Raw genomic sequence first — 23,757 nt, forward strand, 5'->3', positions numbered from 1 at the left:
ACACCCCCAAAGCATAATGTTTCCACCTCCATGTTTGACGGTGGGGATGGTTTCTTGGGGTCATAGGCAGCATTCCTCCTCCTCCAAACACGGCAAGTTGGGTTGATGCCAAAGAACTCCATTTTGGTCTCATCTGACCACAACACGTTCACCCAGTTGTCCTCTGAATCATTCAGATGTTCATTGGCAAACTTCAGACGGGCATGTATATGTGCTTTCTTGAGCAGGGGGACCTTGCGGGCGCTGCAGGATTTCAGTCCTTCACGGTGTAGTGTGTTACCAATTGTTTTCTTGATGACTATGGTCCCAGCTGCCTTGAGATCATTGACAAGATCCTCCTGTGTAGTTCTGGGCTGATTCCTCACCGTTCTCATGATCATTGCAACTTCACGAGGTGAGATCTTGCATGGAGCCCCAGGCTGAGGGAGATTGACAGGTCTTTTGTGTTTCTTCCATTTGCGAATAATCACAGAAACTGTTGTCACCTTCTCACCAAGCTGCTTGGCGATGGTCTTGTAGCCCATTCCAGCCTTGTGTAGGTCTACAATCTTGTCCCTGACATCCTTGGAGAGCTCTTTGGTCTTGGCCATGGTGGAGAGTTTGGAATTTGATTGATTGATTGCTTCTGTGGACAGGTATCTTTTATACAGGTAAGAAACTGAGATTAGGAGCACTCCCTTTAAGAGTGTGCTCCTAATCTCCGTTCGTTACCTGTATGAAAGACACCTGGGAGCCAGAAATCTTTTTGATTGAGAAGGGGTCAAATACTTATTTCCCTCATTAAAATGCAAATCAATTTATAACATTTTTGACATGCATTTTTCTGGATATTTTTGTTGTTATTCTGTCTCTCACTGTTCAAATAAACCTACCATTAAAATTATAGACTGATAATATCTTTGTCAGTGGGCAAACGTACAAAATCAGCAGGGGATCAAATACTTTTTTCCCTCACTGTATATTGCAGTATTACGGTACTGTTTTTTATTTTTATTTTTTATTTCACCTTTATTTAACCAGGTAGGCCAGTTGAGAACAAGTTCTCACTGTATTGGCCAATAAAAAAAATTCCACATCAAAAAGACCCCAGAAAATTAATTTTGGATACATGTTAAATGTATAGCGGATGCAATATTTACATACAGTATATCTCTGAACTTGTCAATATCCAATTTTTTTAAACTTACTTTGAAGTAAAATCAGAATAGTCATCATCACAATAGTACATTGCAGTATATATCATACTTTATACAGTATGTTTATACTTTACAAACATACATTTTCATTATGTACAATAGTTCTCAAAATCTGTAGTAGACAAACCTGTTTAAAATCTATACGTTTAACAAAACGGTTAAGTGATTATCAATTAAGAGCAGTCTGATTAAGTAATAGTAAAATGTATTTTAACAAATGAGAAGAGAATCATATTAAAAGTAAAGTGAACATTGCATTGTGAAAAGCAATTACTTTATATAAACATGTATTGCAATGTGGAACATGTAATTCTAGATGAAATACAGGAGGTTGGTGGCTCCTTAATTGGGCAAGACGGGCTCCTGGTAATGGCTGGAGCGGAATCAGTGGAATGCTATCAAATACATCAAACACATGGTTTGATGCCATTCCATTTGCTCCGTTACAGACATTATTATGAGCCGTCCTCCCCTTAGCAGCCTCCACTGATGATGAAACACTGATTAAGTTTGGCGAAAAAGTGACTTTTTTAAAAGTCTGGTGAAAAGTGATTTTGTGTGTTGTACTTAGTCAATTGAAATGTGCTTAGAGTTTTGAAACAACTGCCTTTTTGATGATCTGTTTCGAGTTTTGTACTAAGAATCGTGAAAATGTATCACATACTTTAAAAAATACAATAAAAAAAACTGTATATTCTTGCTTTGAGGCCAAAAATTATAGACTACCCTTGCCTAACATTTCTTGTATGGAATCCCTGTCTACAGAATGAAGTACATTGTAATTTGTAAGGGATTATTGTAATTTATGTAAAGCCTGGAAATATGGGAATGTACAGGCAAAAAAAAGTGGTTCAAAAACTACTCCACAGAAAATACTTTTTGATGTAATGACAGCTCTTTCAACCCAAGCCCAAAAATGGTATCTGTAGATTCAGCTGCTTGCTCTGTGGTTGAAAAATAGTGTCTTTAATGTCGGATTTCTGAGTCATCTCTTTGATATTTTTGACATGCCCTTTTCTCTCAAATCTATCATGTTTTGCCTCGCTTTGTCTGCTATCTATCTCCAGCTTTTGCTTTAGAGATTAAATGGCTAATAGAATGTCAACCTGCTTTCTTTCTCCCAAAGATTTCTGTTTGGATTTGGATCTGTAGTGAATGATGGGGAACAGAAAGAGAGACTATTTCAACATCTTTACCTCTGAAGTCAAACACAGCTGGGTCAGAGGATTAGGAGGCAAATGTTTTCCAATGCTTTCAATTGTTATAAAGCTACACTACAGTTAATAATTAGCAGATAAAACTGATGATGAAGCAGTGAAACCTTGATTTTCTAACTAAAGTGTAGTAAATAAAGTAGTAGTAAAGTAATAAACTATTATAGGTACCTGTAACGGTTTTCCTCCTCGTCTGAAGAGGAGTATGAAATGTCGGACCAATGTGCAGCGTGGTAAGTGTCCATTTTAATTATTATAAAACTGAACACTAAACAATACAAAATAACAAAGTGCAAAATACTGAAAAAAAACGAAACAGTCCCGTATGGTGAAAACACTAACACAGGAAACAACCACCCACAAAACCCAAAGGAAAACAGGCTACCTAAATATGGCTCCCAATCAGAGAAAACGACTGACACCTGCCTCTGATTGGGAACCATACTAGGCCAAACACCGAAATAGACAACCTAGACATACAACATAGAATGCCCACCCACATCACACCCTGACCAAACAAAACATAGAAACATACAAAGCAAACTATGGTCAGGGCGTGACAGTAGCAAACATCTTTTACTACATTTGGGAAGTCCACTGTCTTTTGCGACTGAATAAAAGGAATCAGAAAAAGGGTCCACAGGCCCAGACTTGTTAGAGGCAAGACAACACATTAGCAAAGTTGGAGAGGAATACAAGTCAAAACTTAGAAATATCCATACTCTTTGGTTTCTTGGCAGATGCTAAGGTTATAGCAGGTATGTGAGCATGCCCAAACCATCCCCATGATAGACACAATGTTTATAATTACATATCAAAATCCAATAATCCACTGCAATAACGATAAATTGGACTAGTCTCCTAAACATTAAAGCGAGGAAAGTTCAACATTTAATGATTTTCCTGTTTGCCTGTTTTAAAAAAAAACTGATTAAAATGTAAACACAATCCAGAATTGACCTGTACCATGTCTGCATCCATTGCATGAGTTTGTGCTGTTATACAGTTGGATTAATTAAATGCTTCGGACCATTGTTGCACATTGGGAGAAATGTGTATTTAGGCATCTATAAATCACACCTCATTAAACACACAATTTTCAAAAATCTATCATTTGTGTATTTTCTGGGTTTGCTTTCTGACTGTAAGCCTGCAGGTGAAGAAAACATAAATACGGTTGATTCCAGAGGCATTGTGCCATCATTAGCTGACAAACCAACAAATAATTGTAGGTTAGGGTGAAGCATGAACATTAGTGACAGCTCCACCTCTCTAGCTATCAGCGAGTAACATTTAGGGATATACAGTGGGGAGAACAAGTATTTGATACACTGACAATTTTGCAGGTTTTCCTACTTACAAAGCATGTAGAGGTCTGTAATTTTTATCATAGGTACACTTCAACTGTGAGAGAAGGAATCTAAAACAAAAATCCAGAAAATCACATTGTATGATTTTTAATTAATTAATTTGCATTTTATTGCATGACATAAGTATTTGATACATCAGAAAAGCAGAACTGAATATTTGGTACAGAAACCTTAGTTTGCAATTACAGAGATCATACGTTTCCTGTAGTTCTTGACCAGGTTTGCACACACTGCAGCAGGGATTTTGGCCCACTCCTCCATACAGACCTTCTCCAGATCCTTCAGGTTTCGGGGCTGTCGCTGGGCAATACGGACTTTCGGCTCCCTCCAAAGATTTTCTATTGGGTTCAGGTCTGGAGACTGGCTAGGCCACTCCAGGACCTTGAGATGCTTCTTACGGAGCCACTCCTTAGTTGCCCTGGCTGTGTGTTTCGGGTCGTTGTCATGCTGGAAGACCCAGCCACGACCCAACTTCAATGCTCTTACTGAGGGAAGGAGGTTGTTGGTCAAGATCTCGCGATACATGGCCCCATCCATCCTCCCTTCAATACGGTGCAGTCGTCCTGTCCCCTTTGCAGAAAAGCATCCCCAAAGAATGATGTTTCCACCTCCATGCTTCACGGTTGGGATGGTGTTCTTGGGGTTGTACTCATCCTTCTATTCCTCCAAACACGGCGAGTGGAGTTTAGAGCAAAAAGCTCTATTTTTGTCTCATCAGACCACATGACCTTCTCCCATTCCTCCTCTGGATCATCCAGATGGTCATTGGCAAACTTCAGACGGGCCTGGACATGCGCTGGCTTGAGCAGGGGGACCTTGCGTGCGCTGCAGGATTTTAATCCATGACGGCGTAGTGTGTTACTAATGGTTTTCTTTGAGACTGTGGTCCCAGCTCTCTTCAGGTCATTGACCAGGTCCTGCCGTGTAGTTCTGGGCTGATCCCTCACATTCCTCATGATCATTGATGCCCCACGAGGTGAGATCTTGCATGGAGCCCCAGACCGAGGGTGATTGACCGTCATCTTGAACTTCTTCCATTTTCTAATAATTGTGCCAACAGTTGTTGCCTTCTCACCAAGCTGCTTGGCTATTGTCCTGTAGCCCATCCCAGCCTTGTACAGGTCTACAATTTATCCCTGATGTCCTTACACAGCTCTCTGGTCTTGGCCATTGTGGAGAGGTTGGAGTCTGTTTGATTGAGTGTGTGGACAGGTGTCTTTTATACAGGTAACGAGTTCAAACAGGTGCAGTTAATACAGGTAATGAGTGGAGAACAGGAGGGCTTCTTAAAGAAAAACTAACAGGTCTGTGAGAGCCGGAATTCTTACTGGTTGGTAGGTGATCAAATACTTATGTCATGCAATAAAATGCAAATTAATTACTTAAAAATCATACAATGTGATTTTCTGGATTTTTGTTTTAGATTCCGTCTCTCACAGTTGAAGTGTACCTATGATAAAAATGACAGACCTCTACATGCTTTGTAAGTAGGAAAACCTGCAAAATCGGCAGTGTATCAAATACTTGTTCTCCCCACTGTAACAGGTAGCAAGCCAATAGCACAACACAGTACAGCACAGCAGCATGCATTGCAGAATACACAAAGAATGACACAGACTGAGTAATAGAGGCTGGGAGTAATTAGCACAAGAGGAACAATATGATGGGCCTAACTACAATAAAGATGCAGCATGCCTTGTTGCTTTAATAGATAGCATCAACGTGCCTCCCGGGTGGCGCAGTGGTCTAGAGCACTGCATCGCAGTGCTATGCTGCGCCACCAGAGTCTGGGTTCGCGCCCAGGCTCTGTCGCAGCCGGCCGCGACCGGGAGGTCCGTGGGGCGACGCACAATTGGCTTAGCGTCGTCCGGGTTAGGGAGGGTTTGGCCGGTAGGGATATCCTTGTCTCATCGCGCTCCAGCGACTCCTGTGGCGGGCCGGGCGCAGTGCGCGCTAACTGAGGGGGGCGGGTGCACGGTGTTTCCTCCGACACATTGGTGCGGCTGGCTTCCGGGTTGGAGGCGCGCTGTGTTAAGAAGCAGTGCGGCTTGGTTGGGTTGTGCTTCGGAGGACGCATGACTTTCGACCTTCGTCTCTCCCGAGCCCGTACGGGAGTTGTAGCGATGAGACAAGATAGTAATTACTAGCGATTGGATACCACGAAAAATTGGGGAGAAAAGGGGATAAAATAAAAAAAAAAAAAAAAAAAAAAAAAAAAAAATAGATAGCATCAACAACCCATTTTATTGATTACCTTAATAGTATAATTATGCAGGACTTGAACCGGATCATACACAGAGATCCATCTCCTGTTTTTCTGTAACTATGAGGAGGATGAGTTCTGAGAAAAAGATGCGCTCTCTGTAGAACAATGATATTGATTCCGACACAGACTCTTCGCAGAGGCAGAACTAACCTGCCATTGACCACTGGCCGCTCGTACACTCAATCAGATTAACTAATGAAGCAATCATTGATTGGAGGCTCTGCTGCTGGTTGACACAGAGCCGGCCATTAAGTGGATCCCCATCTCCCATGGCCACAGCACAGACAGAATATCAGGGTCGCTGTGTTTTCCCTCCGCTCTGTTCTATGGCCTTGTCACAGAGCCTATTCACTGGGAGACTAATCACTCCACCACTGGCCCCTGGAGGAGATATGGCCTAGGCCTACTGCTTCATGGGACCTGCAATCTCATGTCCCCAAGGCCCAGTCAGGGGACAGTATGCCCTGTCTCCAGTGGTGATCCGTCATTCAGGGCAGGTGGGGCAGAAAATACGTAGCGTAGCGCCGTGATTGGCTCAGTGTTCTGTCACTCATTGGGACACTACGTCACCGCCAAGTCTAAGGGTAGAGCTTGAAAATTCTGCCCCTTGGGTGCTGCCATAGAGTTACATTAGAAGTGCCCATCCAAGAAGGCTCGATGTCATTGGCCACAGATAAAATGACATCAAATCACGTTATATCTACAGTAGCTAGATTGGACAGATCATGTCAACATCATACTTTCAAAATCTTAGCTAGCAGTCATCATCATGAACCAAGTCGACAACCTACTGGCAAATCCTTTTTATTCCTTGTCATATGAAGAGTAATAATGAAGAGATATTATAGATAAAACGTATCAGTGCTCATCGGCCATTGGACATAAACCTTACACAACAAGTTGGAAATCGCAAATTCAACAATGAGTGGTTTGGAAGGAATCAGTGGCTAACTGTAAGTATTGCAAAGCAATCATTAGCCTGCTATTCGGTGGAGTGGATGTGTGGTCCCAAGTCTAAGATTAAGGGTCTCTTTTCCTAGTTTAAAATGATAAACATTCAACATTGGCCATGCGGTCAATGAAGCATGATTTGTGCAGCGCTCAAAACAAGTGTTAACTCGGAACTGCAAAATCTGAGTTTAGTGAGTTCAAGACAACTGGGAACTTGGGAAAAACAAGCTACGACTGGGAAAAATACATTTTGAACTTTCATCCAATTCTGAATTGTAAATCGGGAACTCGGGCCTCTTTCTAGAGCTACGACCTGAAGATCACTGACGTCATCATGATTCAACTTTTTTTTTCTGAGTTCCCAGGTGTCTTGAAAGCACCATACATCCAGAGAATGCCAGACTTTGATGATAACGTTTGATGACATTTTCCCATGAAGGACCGCCGCACCACCTTCCTGTTCAAGTGAGCATAGTACAACAAGGTGTTTTGTATGCTGCTGCATAAATGACGCAATATGCCAGGGAGATATGTATACTGTCGCTAAGAAAGTAATACTAAGTGTATGTTGTTGTCACGTGTGCTCCCTCTCCGGCGTCTAAGTCACCAGAATGCTCATTATGGCGCACACCTGTCACCATCGTTACACGCACCTGCGCATCATCAGACTCACCTGGACTCCATCACCTCCCTGATTACCTTCCCTATATATGTCACTCCAGGCGTTATTGTTTCTGTTCCAGTGTCATGTCTGTGCGTTGTTTGTGTTTCTTGTTTTGTATTTAGTTGAGTTTATTTATGAAAACCCTCTGTCACGATCCTCTTCCTGGAAATGACTGGACCCCCCGCCCCCCAAAGGTGCCGCAAAAAAAGCTCCGGGTGGGCTTCCTTTACGGCAGCGGCTCTGGTGCGGGACGTAGACCCCCCTCCGCCTCTGGCTCCCCCCACTTTGGTGGCGCCTCTGGTGCGGGGACCCTCGCCGCCGACCCCGGACTGGGGACCCTCGTAGAAATGTATCCTTGAATATTTTAAGAGCTTCATTGTCTGCTTATTTGCTCCCTTTATTTATCCTACGGTTCTGACTTGGTGTACAGGGAGAACACTGTAAGAACGGCCCATGTTCTGAATTCTGTCGCTGTACATTTCAAAAGTGCTCAACAAATAGTTATATTGACTAAATCGAAATTACGGATTGCCTCTATCCGCTTTTCGATCCCTTATGCCATAGTTAACTACATCCGGCGCTGACAGAGATGGCCGCCTAGCTTCGCGTTCCTAGGAAACTATGCAGTATTTTTTTTTTTTATGTGTTATTTCTTACATTGTTGTCTTACATTGTTACCCCAGGAATTCTTAGGTTTTATTACATACAGCTCCGCAGAAGGGGCAGACGGAGCGGTCTTCTGGTCAGGCTCCGTAGACGGGCACATCACGCACCGCTCCCGAGCATACTAATCGCCAATGTCCAGTCTCATGAAAACAAGGTAGACAAAATCCGAGCAAGGGTTGCCTTCCAGAGAGACATCAGAGACTGTAACGTTCTTTGTTTCACGGAAACATGGCTCACTCGAGACACGCTATCGGAGTCGATACAGCCACCTGGTTTCTTCACACATCACGCCAACAGAAACAAGCATCTCTCTGGTAAGAAGAAAGGCAGGGGTGTATGCCTTATAATTAACGAGACGTGGTGTGACCATAACAACATCCAGGAACTCAAGTCCTTTTGTTCACCTGACTTAGAATTCCTCACAATCAAATGCCGACCGCATTATCTACCAAGAGAATTCTCTTCGATCACAATCACAGTCGTGTATATTCCCCCCCCAAGCAGACACATCGACGGCCCTGAACGAACTTCATTTGACTCTATGTAAACTGGAAACCACATATCCTGAGGCTGCATTTATCGTAGCTGGGGATTTTAACAAGGCTAATCTGAAAACAAGGCTCCCTAGATTTTATCAGCATATCAATTGCGCGACCCGGGCTGGCAAAACCCTGGATCATTGTTACTCTAACTTCCGCGATGCATATAAGGCCCTCCCCCGCCCTCCTTTCGGAAAAGCTGACCACGACTCCATTTTGTTGCTCCCAGCCTATAGACAAAAACTAAAACAGGAAGCATCCCATGCTCAGGTCTGTTCAACGCTGGTCCGACCAATTGGATTCCACGCTTCAAGATTGCTTCGAACACGTGGACTGGGATATGTTCCGCATAGCGTCGAACAACAACATTGATGAATACGCTGATTCAGTGTGCGAGTTTATTAGCAAGTCCATCGGTGATGTTGTACGCACAGCGTCTATTAAAACATTCCGCAACCAGAAACCGTGGATTGATGGCAGCATTCGCGCAAAACTGAAAGCGCAAACCACTGCTTTTAATCAGGGCAAGGTGATCGGAAACATGACCGAATACAAACAGTGTAGCTATTCCCTCCGCAAGGCAATCAAACAAGCTAAGCGTCAGTATAGAGACAAAGCAGAGTCGCAATTCAACGGCTCAGACAAGAGAGGTATGTGGCAGCGTCTATAGTCAATCACGGATTACAAAAGAAAAACCAGCTCCCTCGCAGACCACGATGTCTTGCTCCCAGACAAACTAAACAACTTCTTTGCTCGCTATGAGGACAATACAGTGCCACTGACACGGCCCGCTACCAAAACCTGCGGGCTCTCCTTCACTGCTGTCAACGTGTGTAAAATATTTAAACGCGTTAACCGTCGCAAGGCTGCAGGCCCAGACGGCATCCCCAGCCTCGTCCTCAGAGCATGCGCAGACCAGCTGGCTGGTCTATCCCAGTCTGCTGTCCCCACATACTTCAAGAGGGCCACCATTGTTCCTGTTCCCAAGAAAGCTAAGGTAACTGAGCTAAATGACTTCCGCCCGGTAGCACTCACTTCCGTCATCATGAAGTGCTTTGAGAGACTAGTCAAGGACCATATCACCTCCACCCTACCTGACACCCTAGACCCACTCCAATTTGCTTACCGCACTAATAGGTCCACAGACGACGCAATTGCAATCACACTGCACACTGCCCTAATCCTTCTGGACAAGAGGAATACCTATGTAAGAATGCTGTTGATCGACTACAGCTCAGCATTTAACAACAAAGTACCCTCCAAACTCGTCATTAAGCTAGAGACCCTGTGTCTCGACCCCGCCCTGTGCAACTGGGTCCTGGACATCCTGACGGGCCACCCCAAGGTGGTGAGGGTAGGTAACAACATCTCCACCCCGCTGATCCTCAACACTGGGGCCCCACAAAGGTGCGTTCTCAGCCCTCTCCTGTACTCCCTGTTCACCCATGACAGCGTGGCCATGCACGCCTCCAACTCAATTATCAAGTTTGCAGACGACACTACAGTGGTAGGCTTGATTACCAACAACGACGACGACGGCCTACAGGGAGGAGGTGAGGGCCCTCGTAGTGTGGTGTCAGGAAAATAACCTCACACTCAATGTCAACAAAACAAAGGAGATGATCGTGGACTTCAGGAAACAGCATTGGGAGCAGCCCCCTTTCCACATCGATGGGACAGTAGTGGAGAGGGTGGAAAGTTCCTCGGCGTACACATCACGGACAAACTGAAATGGTCCACCCACACAGACAGCGTGGTGAAGAAGGCGCAGCAGCGCCTCTTCAACCTCAGGAGGCTGAAGAAATTCGGCTTGTCACCAAAGACACACAAACTTTTACAGAGAGCATCCTGTAAAAGGATTTGCACAATCGAGAGCATCCTGTCGGGCTGTATCACCGCCTGGTTCGGCAACTGCTCCGCCCACAACCGTAAGGCTCTCCAGAGGGTGGTGAGGTCTGCACAACACATCACCGGGGGCAAACTACCTGCCCTCCAGGACACCTACACCACCCGATGTCACAGGAAAGCCATAAAGATCATCAAGGACAACAACCACCCGAGCCACTGCCTGTTCACCCCGCTATCATCCAGAAGGCGAGGTCAGTACAGGTGCATCAAAGCGGGGACCGAGAGACTGAAAAACAGCTTCTATCTCAAGGCCATCAGACTGTTAAACAGCCTTCACTAACATTGAGTGGCTGCTGCCAACATACTGACTTAACTTCAGCCACTTTAATAATTGATGTAATAAATGTATCACTAGCCACTTTAAACAATGCCACTTTATATAATGTTTACATACCCTACATTACTCATCTCATATGTATATACTGTACTCTATACCATCTACTGCATCTTGCCATCCTGATGTAATAAATGTATCACTAGCCACTTTATATAATATGTACATACCCTACATTACTCATCTCATATGTATATACTGTACTCTATACCATCTACTGCATCTTGCCTATGCCGTTCGTGTCACGCTCGTTATAATGAGTGGACCAAGATGCAGCGTAGAATGGTTCCATCCTCTTTATTTTGAAGTGAAACTCAAAGAAAACAATAAATGCAAAACGAAACGTGAAGCTGCTATAGTGCTCACAGGCAACTATACATAGTCAAGATCCCACAAAGCACAAAGCGGAAATGGCTGCCTAAATATGATCCCCAATCAAAGACAACGATAAACAGCTGCCTCTGATTGGGAACCATATTAGGCCAACATAGAAATATAAATCACCTAGATGACCCACCCTAGTCACACCCCGACCTAACCAACATGGAGAATAAAAAGCTCTCTTTGCTCAGGGCGTGACAGTTCTGTCACGATCGTGTGGAGGAGAGACGGACCAAAACGCAGCATGTGGAAAATAAGCCATCTTCTTTTATTTTACTACGAAGATGAACATGAAACGAAACACTATTACAAACTATACAAAAACAACAAACGACCGTGAAGCTATAAACGTAGTGCACACACACACACACACACACACACACACACACACACACACACACACACACACACACACACACACACACACACACACACACACACACACACACACACACACACACACACACACACACACACACACACACACACACACACACACACACACACACACACACACACACACACACACACACACACACAGGCTACAAACGTTCAACATAGACAATTCCCCACAACCAGCTAAAGCCTATGGTTGCCTTAAATATGGCTCCCAATCAGAGACAACAATAACCAGCTGTCTCTAATTGAGACCCAATTCAGGCAACCATAGACTTTCCTAGATACCTACACTCAACCATAGACACAGCTAGACTACTATACTAAACATAAACCCAACTACTCTAATAAACCCCCTAAACCTTACAACCACCCTAGACACTACAAAAACCACATACATTCCCCATGTCACACCCTGACCTAACCAAAATAATTAAGAAAACAAAGAATACTAAGGCCAGGGCGTGACAAGTTCGGCCATCACTCATTCATATATTTTTATGTACATATTCTTATTCATTCCTTTACACTTGTGTGTATGAGGTAGTTGTTGTGAAATTGTTAGGTTAGATTACTTGTTAGATAATACTGCATGGTCGGAACTAGAAGCACAAGCATTTCGCTACACTCGCATTAACATCTGCTAACCATGTGTATGTGACAAATAAATAAATACATATTTTTATTTTATTTGAGTTTGTACATCTCAATTGTCAGTAGAAACCACATTTGTTTAAGCAAGTCAGCCATATCAGCTATGTTTTTTTAACAGGCAGTAAATGAGGCTGAATAAACTGTTTCGCTGCCAGACAAGGCTCCGCTGATAACCAGATGTAGCAGTGGTAAGGTGTCGGGACTGCTGTTGCGACTCTGCTGTTAGGACAGCTTTAAGTAGGCCCTAAAACTTTGTGGGCACCGTTTGTCACCGTTATAGTGCAATTTATGTATTGTTTAGTGTTGTGTTGTGTAGTGACTTTACTGGCATGCATCCCACATATATATTTTTTTTGCACCACCAAGATTTACATGCTAAAATCGCCACTGCCTGTGTCATATCATACATGCTGCTTCTCCACAACAGAGCACAGAGACAGAAACATGATTAGTATCTAGGCTATAATGGTGTAATTAATGCACAATGTCACTCTGCTGAAAGTCCTGCTCAATGCCTTATATAGCGTATTCAGAGCAAGAGATGATAAAACACACTTAGGTAATCAATATATCATTATGTTACAGTCACTTAGATCCCTGAAATAAGTAATAAAAACTTATCAGTAATGTAATGATTTCAACCCATGAAAGATTCACTGTGTAGGTATGTGTACTGCCCCTAGATATAACTAGCTTTATTCTACAAATCCATAGCAACGCATGGTTCTTTGTATTCACCCTGATAGCAAGGGCAATGTCACAAGATGTCTCAAAAGATATCAAAGTGAGAACATTCTCTTTCATCAAATAAAAGATGTGCACACCGGTATAGTGGCCTTGATATGACATTATATATATGACATATGACATATACTGTAATTAATTATTCTCTGTGAAACCTTATTATTCAACTCTGTGGATATCAAATGCTTTCCAGTGAATACTAAATATGACTGTGTATTCACCATCATTCTTTCCCTCCTAAACAAGAATACATTTTCTCTAGTCATTTTTCCTGCTTCTACATCTGAATTGCTTGCTCTTAGGGGTTTTAGGCTGAGTAACTTATCTGTATAAGCACTTTGTGACAACTGATGATGTAAAATGGGCTTTATAAATACATTTGATTGATTTAGTATTGTACTATTTTGTGTGTACCTTTTACAACTAACAAAGCTACATTTGCTAGGATTTGCATAATATGTCATTCGTAATCTATAACACAAAAAGAATGCTGTATTATCTTGCAATCGTGTACAGTATGTGGAGTTCGAGACTCTTAGAGATAAAGTTTTAAATGTTCCTGTTCAACTATCTCAACTATTTATGTTGGCCATCCATTCCTTCAGACGTTCAGTCTTGGAGTTACTTGCTTTAGCCTTATCTACCTAGCTAACCTATGCGTCTCCTGAGATCCCAGCTCAAGTGCCAATTATACCAACCTGTTTTTCTTTGGTAATTGAATGCCGAAGTCTAAGGCATTGTCGCCATTCAGACCCAATAATTCTCATCCGTGCAGAAGAAAATAAATATTTAAATGTTTCTTCCTGTGCAGTCAGGCATATCACTCTCACAGAATATTGCATTTCGTTTTTCACCACCAGCGCACTCAATACATCCTTACAAAACTATATTACTTGAAATCCTTCCCCAGCAAGATATATTTTCACCCCCACAAATCGGCTTTTTACTCAAGCATAGCCACTTAGTTAACAGCACAGTGAGAGTTCACAATGTCTGGTTTTGTCAAATGCAAACTCCATAATCTCACTCACTTCTGATTATAGCTCCAACCAGAGTTTGTGAGCCGAGCGTGCCCAATTTGACTGGAGCGTGGAGCGAGATTCCCAAAGGCTGGACCATCGGTCTTCTCGCCCGCTACAATTTCTCTCCAAGTAGCGCTCACTTCAAGAGTTCAGGGCATGCCCTTACAGCTTGCATTTGTAGTCTACTTGTGTGCTGCTATAGCCCCTTGCTTTAGCTACTGTCATGGAAGTCGCTAAATATTTTCATAAAGAAACTGATAAAACACACAGATGCTAAATTAAAGTAATTTACAAAGATGAGGACCAAGAGGAAGAGAGGGAATGCGGTGATTTAGTGTCCACAACTAAAGAATAATTGTGGAATCTGAAAAGGCACATATCCCAAGAGCATGCTACATGCACATGCTAAAAGAAGTGAACGAGGTGGGTAGATAACTAAGTGTATCACTGTGGCAAAGTATCTATAAACTAAAAATCAGATCTCTTTAAAGTTTCGTTCATTGTCGTTCTATTACCTATTCAATAGGCCATACTTGATTTTTGCCCAATAGGCCTGGCATATTTCCACGTTCAAGGAGCTTTTCATTTGATTAAGTCATTTTTCGTTTAATTTGTATTTAATTCTAATTAAGTCACAGCCTATATGCACAATTTATAGACTATAATGACTGAATACAGCAAAATGTGGTTTAAATGCTGAGAGCTTTATGTCCCTGCCAGCCTATTGTGTTGCACTCGCAAATGCTTCACAATGTATTTCTTTGTAGGCTATAGCCTTGAAATAATTGAAATAATATAGCCTTCCTAAATAATTCATTTTCGTTCCTTCTTAGGCTCCCTGCCTGGCTCCTGACCTATTTAGAATGTGTATATGCTGTTTAATATGACATGTGCCTATTTGAAATGATGTTCAAATCTTACATTCACCTTTTCATGTTTATTCAAATACTTTTTATTCAAATCCATATGGTTTGGTTTCAATACTTAAAAACCAATTGGTAGGTTCACGTTATCTTGCAAAAATAGATGGGTGTTGGTTAAATTGTGATTTTAATGAACGGAGCGAATTTGGAGCAGAGTTTTTTTGTTGTAGCTGTGAGCCGGAGCGGTTTTTAGCGGAGCAGTAGGAAAGCACATGGAGCGCTGAAGCGATGAGCAGGACTTCCAACCGCTCAACTCCCCTCACATGTTCTGCCTCCAACACCTCTGCATGTCTAAGCAGCATTAGAAAAGATGCTCTGCTCATCGGATCAGAGAACAACCTCATGAAGTTGATGCTCTGGTGATGTCACTGGTAGAGGCTTCAAGGTAAGATATGACATTCAACAGAAATAAACTCTGAGTAATAGAAACCATCCAAAAAACACTGCCATCTCAGTTAACTGCAGCAGCAGCACACCTCAGCCTTGAAATGTATATCAACCACAACAGGTAAAGCCAGCAGCGACAAAGTCTGAGGCTAGTAGGAGTGTTAACTGTATAGTACTACCTACCCAAACACAAGTACTGACAGCTCACATCCTCTCCAACCTTTGTCCTCATTTTATTCAACACAGGATTAAAGTTTAACACCTGACGTTGGACAATTCTGAGCCTCTAATCAAGATGTTAGTGAGGCACTAGTTTGAACACCTACTGTCTCTCTCTCTGCCATCATTGGTAAGGAAAATAAAAATATTTTCACCCAACTAAATCCAATGAACATGGTGACATTTTTTTTTCATGTTTGTTGACAACTCAATCAAATGTACAGTACCAGTCAAAGGTTTGGACACACCTACTCATTCAAGGGTTTTTCTTTATTTGAACTATTTTCTACATTGTAGAATAATAGTGAAGACATCAAAACTATGAAATAACACCTATGGAATCATGTAGTAACCAAAAAAGGATTTGATATTTTTCAAAGTAGCTACTATTACCTTGATGACAGCTTTGCCCACTGTTGGCATTCTCTCAACCAGCTTCACAAGGAATGCTTTTCCAACAGTCTTGAAGGAGTTCCCACATATGCTGAGCACTTGTTGGCTGCTTTTCCTTCACCCTGCGGTCCAACTCATCCCAAACCATCTCAATTGGGTTGAGGCTGGGTGATTGTGGAGGCCAGGTCATCTGATGCAGCACCATCACTCTCCTTCTTGGTCAAATAGTCCTTACACAGTCTGGAGGTGTGTTTTGGGTAATTGTCCTGTCGAAAAACACATGATAGTCCCAAGATGCGCAAACCAGATGGGATGGCGTATCACTGCAGAATGCTGTGGTAGCCATGCTGGTTAAGTGTGCCTTGAATTCTAAATACATCACAGACAGTGTCACCAGCAAAGCACCCCCACACCTCCTCCATGCTTCACGGTGGGAACCACACATGCAGAGATCATCCGTTCACCTACTCTACGTCTCACAAAGACATGGCGGTTGGAACCAAAAATCGCAAATTTGGACTCATCAAACCAAAGGACAGATTTCCACTGGTCTAGAGTCCATTTGCTCATCTGTCTTGGCCCAAGCAAGTCTATTCTTCTTATTGGTGTCCTTTAGTAGTGGTTTCTTTGCAGCAATTCGACCATGAAGGCCTGATTCATGCAGTCTCCTCTGAACAGTTGATGTTAAGAAGTGTCTGTTACCTGAACTCTGTGAAGCATTTATTTGGTCTGCATTCTGAGGCTGGTAACTCTAATGAACTTATCCTCTGCAGCAGAGGTAACTCTGGGTCTTCCTTTCCTGTTGCGGTCCTCATGAGAGCCAGTTTCATCATCGCACTTGATGGTTTTTGCGACTGCACTTGAAATGTTCCATATTGACTAATCTTCATGTAAGCAGAAGGCAGATGTTTTACGTGCCCCCAACCTGTTTTTTTGTTCGTTAATCTGCGTTGTTTGTAACTTCTTTTTTTACTCATTTTGTACATAATGTTGCCGCTACCGTCTCTTATGACCGAAAATAACTTCTCGACCTCAGGACTGCAATTACTCACCATTGACTAGCAGAATCCTTTTTCTTCTTTCACGACTCTGACGAGCCCGAGGCAGAAGATATATGACTCCCTCGGGAACAGGCCCCGACCCTAGTAATCTGCATGAAGAGGAAGCAGAGAAAGAGAGGCCGGAGAGCGGGCTGCCTTCTGAGAAGTCGGAGGCGATCGAATAAATCCCCACTTCCAGCAATTCTTCTAGCAAACATGCAATCTTTGGACAATACAATGGACGAGTTACTGGGAAGATTAAACTACCAACGGGACATTAAAAACTGTAACATCTTATGCTTCACAGAGTCGTGGCTGAACGACGACAATATCAACATACAGCTGGCTGGTTATACAATGTACAGGCAGGATAGAACAGCGGCGTCTGGTAAGACAAGGGGCGGCGGTCTATGTATTTTTGTAAACAACAGCTGGTGTACGATATCTAAGGAAGTCTCAAGCTATTGCCCGCCTGAGTTAGAGTTTCTCATGATAAGCTGTAGACCACACTACCTACCGAGAGAGTTTTCATCTGTATTCTTTGTAGCTGTTTACATACCACCGCAGTCAGAGGCTTGCACTAAGATAGCATTGAATGAGCTGTATTCTGCCAAAAGCAAACAAGAAAACGCTCACCCAGAGGCGGCGCTCCTAGTGGTCGGGGACTTTAATGCAGGGAAACTTAAATCAGTTTTACCAAATTTCTATCAGCATGATAAATGTGCAACCAGAGGGAAATAACTCTGGACCACCTACACTCCACACATGGAGATGCATACAAAGCTCTCCCTCGCCCTCCATTTGGCAAATCTGACCATAATTCCATCCTCCTGATTCCAGCTTACAAGCAAAAATTAAAGCAGGAAGCACCAGTGACTATATCAATAAAAAAGTGGTCAGATGAAGCAGATGCTAAGCTACAGGACTGTTTTGCTAGCACAGACTGGAATATGTTCCGGGATTCCTCCAGTGGCATTGAGGAGTACACCACATCTGTCATTGGCTTCATAAATAAGTGCATCGATGACGTTGTCCCCACAGTGACCGTGCGTACATACCCCAACCAGAAGCCATGGATTACAGGCAGCATCCGCACTGCGCTAAAGGGTAGAGCTGCCGCTTTCAAGGAGCGGGATTCTAACCCGGAAGCTTATAAGAACTCCCGCTATGCCCTCCGACGATCCATCAAACAGGCAAAGCGTCAATTGAGGACTAAAATCGAGTCGTACTACAGTGGCTCTGACGCTCGTCAGATGTGGCAGGGCCTGCAAACCATTACAGACTACAAAGGGAAGCACAGCCGAGAGCTGCCCAGTGACACGAGCCTACCGGACGAGCTAAACTACTTCTATGCTCGCTTCGAGGCAAGTAACACTGAAACATGCATGAGAGCACCAGCTGTACTGGAAGACTGTGTGATCACGCTCTCCACAGCCAATGTGAGTAAGACAATTTAGACAGGTCAACATTCACAAGGCCTCAGGGCCAGACGGATTACCAGGATGTGTACTTCGAGCATGCGCTGACCAGCTAGCAAGTGTCTTCACTGGCATTTTCAACCTCTCCCTGTCCGAGTTTGTAATACCAACATGTTTTAAGGAGATCACCATAGTGCCTGTGCCCAAGAACACTAAGGTAACCTGCCTAAATGACTACCGACCCGTAGCGCTCACGTCTGTAGCCATGAAGTGCTTTGAAAGGCTGGTCATGGCTCACATCAACACCATTATCACAGAAACCCTATACCCACTCCAATTTGCATACCGCCCCAACAGATCCACAGATGATGCAATCTCTATTAAACTTTACACTGCCCTTTCCCACCTGGACAAAAGGAACACCTATGTGAGAATGCTATTCATTGACTACAGCTCAGTGTTCAACACCATAGTGCCCTCAAAGCTCATCAATAAGCTAAGTACCCTGGGACTAAACACCTCCCTCTGCAACTGGATCCTAGACTTCCTGACAGGCCGTCCCCAGGTGGTAAGGGTAGCTAACAACACATCCGCCACGCTGATCCTCAACATAGGGGCCCCTGAGAGGTGCGTGCTCAGTACCCTCCTGTACTCCCTGTTTACTCATGACTGCACGGCCAGGCACGACTCCAACACTATCATTATATTTGCCGATGACACAACAGTTGTAGGCCTGATCACCGACAACAACGAGACAGTCTATAGGGAGGAGGTCAGTGACCTGGCCGTGTGGTGCAAGAACAACAATCTCTCCCTCAACGTGATCAAGACAAAGGAGATGATTGTGGACTACAGGAAAAAGAGGAACGAGCACGCCCCCATTCTCATCGACGGGGCTGCAGCGGAGCTGGTTGAGAGCTTCAAGTTCCTTGGTGTCCACATGGTGTCCACCAACAAACTAACATGGTCCAAGCACACCAAGACAGTCGTGAAGAGGGCACAACAAAACCTATTCCCCCTCAGGAGACTGAAAAGATTTTGCATGGGTCCTCAGATCCTCAAAAGGTTCTACAGCTGCACCATCGAGAACATCCTGACTGGTTGCATCACTGCCTGGTATGGCAACTGCTCAGCCTCCAACCTCAAGGCACTACAGAGGGTAGTGCGAACAGCCCAGTACATCAATGGGACCAAGCTTCCTGCCATCCAGGACCTCTATACCAGGTGGTGTCAGAGGAAGGCCCTAAAAATTGTCAAAGACTCCAGCCACCTTAGTCATAGACTGTTCTTTCTGCTACCACACGGCAAGTGGTACCGGAGCGCCAAGTCTAGGTCCAAGAGGCTTCTAAACAGCTTCTACCCCCAAGCCATAAGGCTCCTGAACATCTAGTCAAATGGCTATCCAGACTATTTGCATTGCCTCCCCCCCTTCCCTCTCCACACCACTGCCACTCTCTGTTGTCATCTATGCATAGTCACTTTAATTAACTCTACCTACATGTACGTACTACCTCAACTAACCGGTGCCCCTGCACATTGACTCTGTACCGGCACCCCCCTGCATATATTGATATTTTTTACTGCTGCTCTTTAATTACTTATTTTTATTTTTATATTTTATTCTTATCCGCATTTTTTGAAACTGCACTGTTGGTTTGGGGCTCGTAAGTAAGCATTTCACTGTAAGGTCTACAACTGTTGTATTCGGCGCATGTGACTAATAACATTTTATTTTATTTTATTTTATTTAAAGTAATGATTGACTGTTGTTTCTCTTTGCTGATTTGAGTTGTTCTTGCCATAATATGGACTTGGTCTTTTACCAAATATGGCTATCTTCTGTATACCAACCCTACCTTGTCACAACACAACTCAATGGCTCAAATGCATTAAGAAGGAAAGAAATTCCACAAATGAACTTTTAACAAGGCACACCTGTTAATTGAAATGCATTACAGGTGACTACCTCATGAAGCTGGTTGGGAGAATGCCAAGAGTGTGCAAAGCTGTCATCAAGGCCAAGGGTGGCTACTTAGAAGAATCTCAAATATAAAAAATATTTGGATTTGTTCAAAACTTTTTTGGTAACGACATGATTCTTTATGTGTTATTTCATAGTTTTGATGTCTTCACTATTATTCTACGATGTAGAAAATAGTAAAAATAAAGGAAAACCCTTGAATGAGTAGGTGTGTCCAAACTTTTGACTGGTACTGTAAATCAAACTAGAAGTTGAAATGACGTCTGTGCCCAGTGGGTTATTTTGGCAGTTGTGTGTGTGTGTGCTTATATTTGTCCTATTTCGAAATAGTTTTTTTTTGTTGCATATCCCACTCTTCCTGAGACCCTCGGAGAGTGGGGCCACGGCCAGGGTCTGCCATTATCAACGGCGACCCTGGAGCAATTAGGGTTAAGTGCCTTGCTCAATGGCACATCGACAGATTTGTTCACATTGTCGCCTCGGGGATTCGAACTAGCGACCTTTAGTTACTGTGTGTGTGTGTGTGTGTGTGTGTGTGTGTGTGTGTGTGTGTGTGTGTGTGTGTGTGTAATGCAGTGCGGAGTGGGGTCCACAAGACAGTGGTAGATCCTGGGCGGAGTTGCTGTAAACCCCTACCCTACAGAGCTTCCCTTCGTCGCTCACTCGACGCGCTCCCGCATTTTACCTGTTAGCCAAGCCAAGCGTCAGAGCAGATGTTATACAACTGTAACTGAACACAGTTAGTGAATATCTCAGTATTTAACCCTGACGTTTACGGAAGGAAGTTAACTGATCGATATCAACGAACATATTATCAAACTTTAGGAACAGCAGAACAAGGATATCTGACATTTGCCAGGATGCACTTTTCCAGCTGTCTGTGTACCCTCCTCGTCGCGCTTGTCTACCAAGGTACTGTATGTAGCCTAACATGCATCATATTTTACATTGTTTAAAAGAAAACTGTTACATTTTATCAAAAATTTTAATAAAAACTTAATGGGAACTACATGGGGATTATGAGTATGTAGACGATACATCTAAAGTGAAAATGCTTGTTATTCGATTGGCAATATTGATTTCCACGGAGGTTTGTGAAGACAAAGTTGTAGTTAGTTATAGTCATGGTTAGAGGGTTATTTTTTAACCATTATTGCGCAAAGCATAACTACTGTGTGCATAAGGGTGTACAGCCTCTGGCCACACTTCGTGTGAGTGTAGAATAGGTTTCGCCAGGTGATAGTGATGTGCTCTCAATTTGGGAGAGCTGTCCTCTCGTTTATTACAATACTTACAACAGTAAACCGAGTTTTCACAATAATTTGTGTGGTAAACTTGTGTGGCAACGTTCACCCCCAAACATGTGCATTATGCACTCAAAGCGCACACTTACCAGTGTTTCCTCACGAGGCAGGCGCGCCTTGCATCCGCTGTCTAATGCAACACTTGATAAATTATTATGTACTGCTTAAATAATTGAATATATGCCTTCCAAATTAGGAATGTGAGTGAATTACTATTTGAAATGTGGACCTGATTTGGTGCATAACCGAGTTGCAGTCAGATAACCTGCTATCTGACATATCTCATAGTAAGATGTTATTCTTCACACCCTTTTCAACATTAACATGATGGATATGTGTTGTGTTCCTTCATGGGGCCCCATCCCTTGTATATTATACAGTCTATTGACCAAATAGTAGCTGAAATTATTTGAAGCCCCTAAGAGTTAATAATTTCAGTGTTTTTGTCATGCTGAATGGGTTCAATTGAATGAATGCTGGAGATGGGTGGGGTGGTGTTATGGGGTGATTTCGTGGTGAGTCAGTTCTAGGAACTGGGGGCAGGGATGATGGGGTATTATAGGAATGAGAGTGCTGTGTGTTGGGGGAGGGGGGTAACTACATTAGATGAGGAAAAATATTGAAATTTGGCTGTTTTACGTTCTGTACATTTCTTTAAATAAATACTTTTTCCAAGCCAACAGGTACACACCATGTGTTTAAACATTCAGTCTCAACATTTAACTAAACTGCAGTGGAGCTCTGAATAGTCCATCGGGAGAGGGAAGGGAAACCTGGTCTCAGAGCATTTCGGAATATTTTGTATGTAAATCCGAGACACTGCATTTAGTATGATATGTTACGTTTCGTATGGTATGTATTAATTTGTGTATGTCCATCACCCATTTCGTTAGCTAGGCTAAGGGTTAGGGTTAAGGTTAGGGTTTGGATTAGGAGTTAGGTTAACCTGTCTGGGAATGGGGTTCGCCAACAGCCAATGAAATTGCAGGGTGCCAAATTCAATCAACAGAAATCTCATAATTCAAATTTCTCAAACATACAAGTATTAGACACCATTTTAAAGATATACTTCTCGTTAATCCAACCACAGTGTCCAATTTCAAAAAGGATTTTCGGCGAAAGCAGAACATATCATTATGTTAGGTCAGCAACTAGTCACAGAAAGCATACAGCCATTTTCCAACCAAAGAGAGGAGTCACAAAAAGCAGAAATAGAGATAAAATTAATCACTAACCTTTGATATTCTTCATCAGATGACACTCCCGGGACAACATGTTACACAATACATGTATGTTTTGTTCGATCAAGTTCATATTTATATTCAAAAACCTCAGTTTACATTTGGCTTAGCCTCCAAAACATCACGTGAATTTGCACAGAGCCACATCAATTTACAGAAATACTCATAATAAACATTGATAAAAGATACAAGTGTTATTCACAGAATTAAAGATATACTTCTCCTTAATGCAACCGCTGTGTCAGATTTCAAAAAAACTTTATGGAAAAAGCAAACCATGCAATAATCTGAGTACGGCGCTCAGACAACAAATCAAGCCAAACAGATATCCGCCATGTTGGAGTCAACAGAAGTCAGAAATAACATTATACATATTCACTTACCTTTGATGATCTTCATCAGAATGCACTCCCAGGAATCCAAGTTCCACAATAAATGTTTGATTTGTTCGATAAAGTTCATCTTTATGTCCAAATACCTCCTTTTTGTTCGCGCGTTTAGCCCAGTAATCCAAATTCATGGCGCGCGATCACTAGGTGCAGACGA

At 42.9% G+C, this 23,757-nt stretch overlaps 1 protein-coding gene and 1 pseudogene across 6 annotated transcripts in view; both read left to right on the forward strand.

Annotated features, from left to right (window-relative positions):
* LOC139548470 (zona pellucida-like domain-containing protein 1) overlaps window positions 1–8,020 on the forward strand; it is a 32,216-nt pseudogene extending 24,196 nt beyond the window's left edge.
* A 13,369-nt stretch (window positions 8,021–21,389) lies between these two features.
* Window positions 21,390–23,757, forward strand: part of LOC139548099 (CD166 antigen homolog A-like) — a 70,915-nt gene continuing 68,547 nt past the window's right edge. For all 6 annotated transcript variants that reach the window (XM_071357453.1, XM_071357454.1, XM_071357457.1 and 3 more), the window contains exon 1: window positions 21,390–21,578. In XM_071357453.1, coding sequence (XP_071213554.1) covers window positions 21,527–21,578 — 52 coding nt within the window. In that variant the 5' untranslated portion in view covers window positions 21,390–21,526. The remainder of the gene's footprint in view (window positions 21,579–23,757) is intronic.

The sequence above is a fragment of the Salvelinus alpinus genome, chromosome 21 (genome assembly GCF_045679555.1).
Source record: "Salvelinus alpinus chromosome 21, SLU_Salpinus.1, whole genome shotgun sequence".
NCBI lineage: Eukaryota > Metazoa > Chordata > Actinopteri > Salmoniformes > Salmonidae > Salvelinus > Salvelinus alpinus.